This window comes from Cucurbita pepo, chromosome 14, assembly GCF_057944985.1.
Source record: "Cucurbita pepo subsp. pepo isolate OVF chromosome 14, ASM5794498v1, whole genome shotgun sequence".
In the NCBI taxonomy this organism is placed as follows: Eukaryota; Viridiplantae; Streptophyta; class Magnoliopsida; order Cucurbitales; family Cucurbitaceae; genus Cucurbita; species Cucurbita pepo.
The window spans coordinates 4265678-4270879 of NC_141811.1; the positions used below are offsets into that span (position 1 = coordinate 4265678).

The 5202-nt window shown below is 38.7% G+C and overlaps 1 protein-coding gene across 1 annotated transcript; it reads right to left on the reverse strand.

The window, feature by feature from the left end:
- Nucleotides 1–1218: 1218 nt before the first annotated feature.
- LOC111810639 (polyadenylate-binding protein-interacting protein 9) lies at nucleotides 1219–4838 on the reverse strand. The gene is made up of 10 exons (XM_023697378.2): nucleotides 4223–4838; nucleotides 3147–3263; nucleotides 3009–3056; nucleotides 2707–2779; nucleotides 2503–2615; nucleotides 2337–2396; nucleotides 1889–1936; nucleotides 1732–1800; nucleotides 1586–1647; nucleotides 1219–1507 (listed from the first exon to the last, which is right to left on the reverse strand). The coding sequence occupies exons 1-10, from the start codon at nucleotides 4484–4486 to the stop codon at nucleotides 1441–1443; spliced, it is 921 nt and encodes a 306-aa protein (XP_023553146.1). The 5' UTR covers nucleotides 4487–4838; the 3' UTR covers nucleotides 1219–1440.
- Nucleotides 4839–5202: the final 364 nt, after the last annotated feature.

Below are 5202 nucleotides of genomic sequence, written 5' to 3' on the forward strand. Positions count from 1 at the left end.
AGTGTTGTTTTCTACATTGGTTTGCTATGACTTAATCCAATCCATACAACATAACGGTCAACTTCCTTCATCTCCAAATTTAAAACTCTTAATTTTTCTTTCTTTCTTCTGTAATTATAAAAACCCTTCACTCCTTCCATTAAAACCCTCAAACCCATCAAAACCCACTTCTCAAAATTCCTCCTTTTTCACTTCTGAATCCAAAAACCTCTCCTTTTTCTCCATCAATGGCAGCTTATTCGACTCGGGTTGTGATTATCGACACCAAGTATGTGCAAACGGATGCCAAGAGCTTCAAGAAGGTGGTGCAGAAGCTGACGGGGAAGGACCCGGTGGCGGAGGAGAATCGACATGGTGACGATGCCCGGAACTCGAGTCTTTTGAGAGATTCATCGTTCAAGGAGTTCCAAAGAGTGCTGCGAGAGATGCCAAGAATTGATGAGCTTTAGATAGTTCTTATGATGATCTTTGTTACCAGTATTATTTGATATAATTCTTTCATTCTTTTCTACTTTTTACTCTTTTTTTCGTTTGTTTTTTTTTTTCGTTTGTTTATGTACACGTGATCAATAAATTTTGGTTTACTGTCTTTCGCATCATATCATGATTTTAGTAGAGATGTCCACGGAGTAAAGATGGAGAATCTTTCTCAGTCCCCGTTTTTGTCTCCTATTTCATTTTATGTCCCTATAAAATTTCTAATGCATGTTTGCAAGGATACGGAGATTCCTTAGAGGTAATTTGTGGAAATTGGGTTTACGAGTGAAATCTTTACACTACGAAGATATTTTCATGGATGACATTGATCGTCATGGATGAACAATATCTCCCTGAAACTAGTACAATGTGACTGACAGTTTTATAGCATTAGACAAAATATACCACACATTCAACGGTATAGAAGATAGCCATCAAAGAGTCAGAGCTATTCTCGCCCAACTCAGTGGCACTGGGTTTGGGCCACAGGAAACCGTAACATGGGGGACGTCTAATCCTTTAGCCACCGCAAGGTTGGCTAATCGTTCCTATTTAAAGGGTAAAACTAGTTCATGTAGTTGGATTTGTGACAGGATTGAAAATCAACCTAAAGGAATCAAATTTGTGTTTGTTGGGTTAGGGTTCTTCATTCAAGAACATAGTGGAAGCAGAGCAGCAGCAGCAGCAAAAGCAGGCCATACAATATCAATCTAACATGCCATAGAATAACTCAAAAAACACTTAAAGAAACCAAACATTTAGCAGTTTTTAAGATTGAAACTCAGTGATATGAAGAACTTCAATTGAAGAAGAGTTATGAACAAGTTCAGCCACAGAAGCTAAAAGTTTCACCAACACTTCAAACAATTCACAACTTGTCTGAATTTCATTGTCCAACCTATACTTATAACTACTGTAATCAAAGTTTACCACCAACACTTGGGACATTCGGAGTTTGCCTGTTCAAGATGGCTTCATGCTTCCCGGGCGAGTAACCCGTGGCCGAACCGGCGTCTTAGAAGGACTTACCCTACAAATTTTCATGAAACAATGCAAGTGAACAAATGTATGAACCAATATATTTAGAACAGTGAGAGCTTAACCAGACCTGATTGGCTGAGATCCCAAGATCATGCCACTGCAATTCAGTGCTTGAAGAGCCGTCTCTGCCTGTTCACACAAACAAACAGAGCTGTTCTTACAAAAAAAAAAGTAACCAACAAGATATCTAAGCAGAGCAAAGAAAACGCTTACCATAGCAAACTCGACAAACGCTATACGGGTCGAATGCAGCTGATCCCCCAACAACCTCAAGCGAGTTACCTAAGCTCAAACGGAAGATTTATCAGTTAAAATCGTCGAAAACGTGCCAACACGAATATGCCCTCTTTGTATAAGCTATATATCTTACCTCACCACAAGATGTTTCAAAGAAACTCTTAACTTCAGCCTGAGATACCTGTAAACAAAAAACATGGAGTTGTCGACCTCGGATTGAGATTGAAGGAGATCGAACGAGGAGTATGGAAGGACAAGAAGCAGATAAAATGATATCAAATTTGGAAACATCCGCACCACCGTGTCATCAGATAATAAGTCGGTATATTTTACGTAATTGCATAATCTAAGACTTGATCTAGAAAAGCAAATCTACAGCACCGGAGCAGAGATACGAAGAAAAAGTAACGAACTTGATCTTTCTATATGCACGAGGCTAGTACACGTCGAAGAAGTTACGAAAACCGACCCCGATTACCACAAACCATAGCAGAAGAATTGATTAAAGAACAAAGATGCTTGATTTATGGGAATCCATGCACTAATTTTCTTCTTAGTTTGGGAAGAAGTGAAGATTTTACCTTCTTATCAATATTTGTGCAGTAGATAGTTCTTGTACACATATCCCATTCATCGTTTGACTGTAATAAACGTATAAGAACGAAAGATCGAATCAGGTTACCACGAGAACTTTTGTACGGAGAATATGAATATACCCGTATAGGAAGAGATCACGAAACGCCATACCTTAGGGAGAAAGGTAGGATTCACAGGAAGAATGGCAGTCTTTGAAGGCAATACCTTAACTGGATAAGACCCGACCACCGTCCCGCTAAGGCCTATGGCTGTTCTAGCACTATCTGTTGCCAAAACATTCCAGGGTGGCATGTAAGATCAACTTATATACTTCTTTTTTCAGAAAAATTCATGAAGGTGTGAAGATTAACTTACGCTCATTAGCAAACTCCACAAAAGCAAAACGAAGAACTGAATGGGGATCGCCACATATTCGGCAATCATTAACCTTTAACGATATAAAATTTCCACGTAAGCAACGTTTTCGATTAAGTTTCGAAGAATATTCAATAATATAAACCAAATCAGCGCCTCGTTCGAACATAAGAACTCAAGAAAAGGAGAATGCTTAATTCGAGTCGGTGGATCGAAGTTCATGCTCGTCAAAGTACACAGAAAACACTTTCTTTTCTGCAAACGTGAGGCGAAATAATGTTCTAGAGATGGAGAATACTTACATAACCACAAAACTCCCTGAATACCTTGGCGAGCTCCTCTTCAGAGACCTAGATTTTAGAAACAAACGTCTCATTCTAAAATTATCTCGAGCATTATAACGAAGACTCTAAGCTTGTAAAGATATGACCGATACTCACATCCTTATCGATATCAGATACATAGACAGTCCTCCTTATACTTTCCTCTTGCTGAGCTCTGACAGATCTATTGTTATTCATTCTTCTTCTCCCCTGGTTATTAAAGTCGCTTCGTCTCTGAAAAAAGTTCGATATCATTCAATTGAATTCATGGCGATTCATTCCTTTAAAGATTCTAAAAATTAAACAATTTTATAAAGGCATCACAACTCTTTTCATATAGGAGCAAAACAGAGTGTTACGAGATACGAAAGGAATATTTTACTACATGCTATCATGCGTCCACCAATACGAAAGCATGCCAATGGAGCTCGATAATCTCAACATGGTCAATATGTTACAAGAATTACGAAAAAGGAACGGTCCTATCGTTCTATTTATCGACAAGCCACAGTTCAGACAAGCATTCTTCAAATATTGGTAATAGTAATAGAGTCAGACCGTAGAGAACGTTATCGGTCTCAAGAGCCTAATACAGAGATAAGAACTTAAGGCAATATGATGAAGCATCAATTTTGATTATATTTTCGAATCGACCCGGATAATAATTTAATTAGCTTCATCATTCCAGGCAGATAACGACTGGCTATTGTTGTACTAACAGATCCGAGGCAATCTAAACGATGATCGGAAGGCGAACACAAAAGCTTTTTCAATCGAAAACGATTCTCCAAAATAGCATGAGAAATGGGAATGTAGGGAAGAATTGAACAAACCACAACAATGAACAATTCACAAGTAAACTTCATAGCATTAAGCATATACACATTATCTTGAAAAACAATCAGTAAGAACAAACAGTCCCAGATCAAACAAAAATTCGACCGAACCGATTCGAGCAATGAAATTATGGATTGAATGTAGATATGATCAAGAATTTCCAGGGTCAACGACAGTAAATCATACTAATAGCACATCCCAGAATAAAACTCATTAGATTAAACATGAACATAAACATAATTCAATCCAATTCCAGCATTTCAATTATGGGTTGAATTCCAAAATCCCAAATCGAAACAAGAACAGGAAAAGCAGATCAGATTAAAGAATTCAAGGGGGGGAAAAAAAGAGAATACCCTGCGATTGATATCACCGTCCAACAGTTGATCGGCGACGTGAAAAGCTTTGGCCGACGATCGAGTATTGTTTTGATAATAGAATTGAAAATCTTGGCGATCATGATGAGAGTAGGAGGAAGGGAAAAACTCCTTAGCCAAAGGGTTCAAATTACTGAACATTTCAGCGAGGTTATTAGCATCAAATTGTGATTTGGGTTTCATCTGCGGATCAAAATTCTTGGCAGCCGCTGCCTCACCGGAATTCTCAGCAACCGCGGCCATAGAATGAAAACCCAGATGGGAAATATGAAAAATATGAAAATTAAAGAGAAAGAACAGGTTTCTCAGTCCATTTGGAAAATCCGAGCAGACGGGTAAGGTGGAATTTGGGATTAAGAGACGGAATCAAAGAGAACCCATTTGAGAGAACCAAGAAATGGGAAGAGGGTGGGGAGAAAGAATGGTTTTTTTTTTTTAATTTTTTTTTTTTTTTTGTTGGAAAAAGAAGTGAAATTAGGGTTCTTGAGGGGAGTGATCAGAGAGAGAACAGAGGTAATTTGGGTTTGGGTTTGGCCTACTAATACCAAACTCTCTCATGGGTTTATTCGTTCTTCTCGGAGAGAAAGAGAGAGAGAGAGAGAGAGTGCGCCTTAAAGTGAGTGAAGAGTGTGGGGACGTTTTTTCAGAATAGAAAATGGACAAACAAAAAGAAACGTAAATGCTGACGTATCCTTTCCTTTTCTTTCCCCACCTTTTGCTTCTATCCGTTACTTCGAAAATCTCGTGTTTTAAAAACGTTGAGAGAAACCTTAAAGATGACAACATCTATTAGCGGTGGGCTTAAGGCGTTACAAATGGTATCAGAACTAGACATTAGGCGATGTGCCAATAAGAAAGCTAAACCCTAAATGGTGTGGACACTCTACAGGGACGCTAAACCCTGAAGGAGGGCTGATTGGGGGATCTCACACTGATAGGACACGAATGGTAGCGAGGAT

Bases quoted from the DNA above. Each gene is read 5' to 3' on its own strand.
- LOC111810639 (XM_023697378.2), bottom strand. From the start codon at position 4,486: ATGGCCGCGGTTGCTGAGAATTCCGGTGAGGCAGCGGCTGCCAAGAAT. The intron at 3,264-4,222 runs GTATTCTCTTTT...AACTTTTTTCAG, and splicing joins ACGGTGATATCAATCGCAGG to AGACGAAGCGACTTTAATAA. The intron at 3,057-3,146 runs GTGAGTATCGGT...TCTAAAATCTAG, and splicing joins TATCTGATATCGATAAGGAT to GTCTCTGAAGAGGAGCTCGC.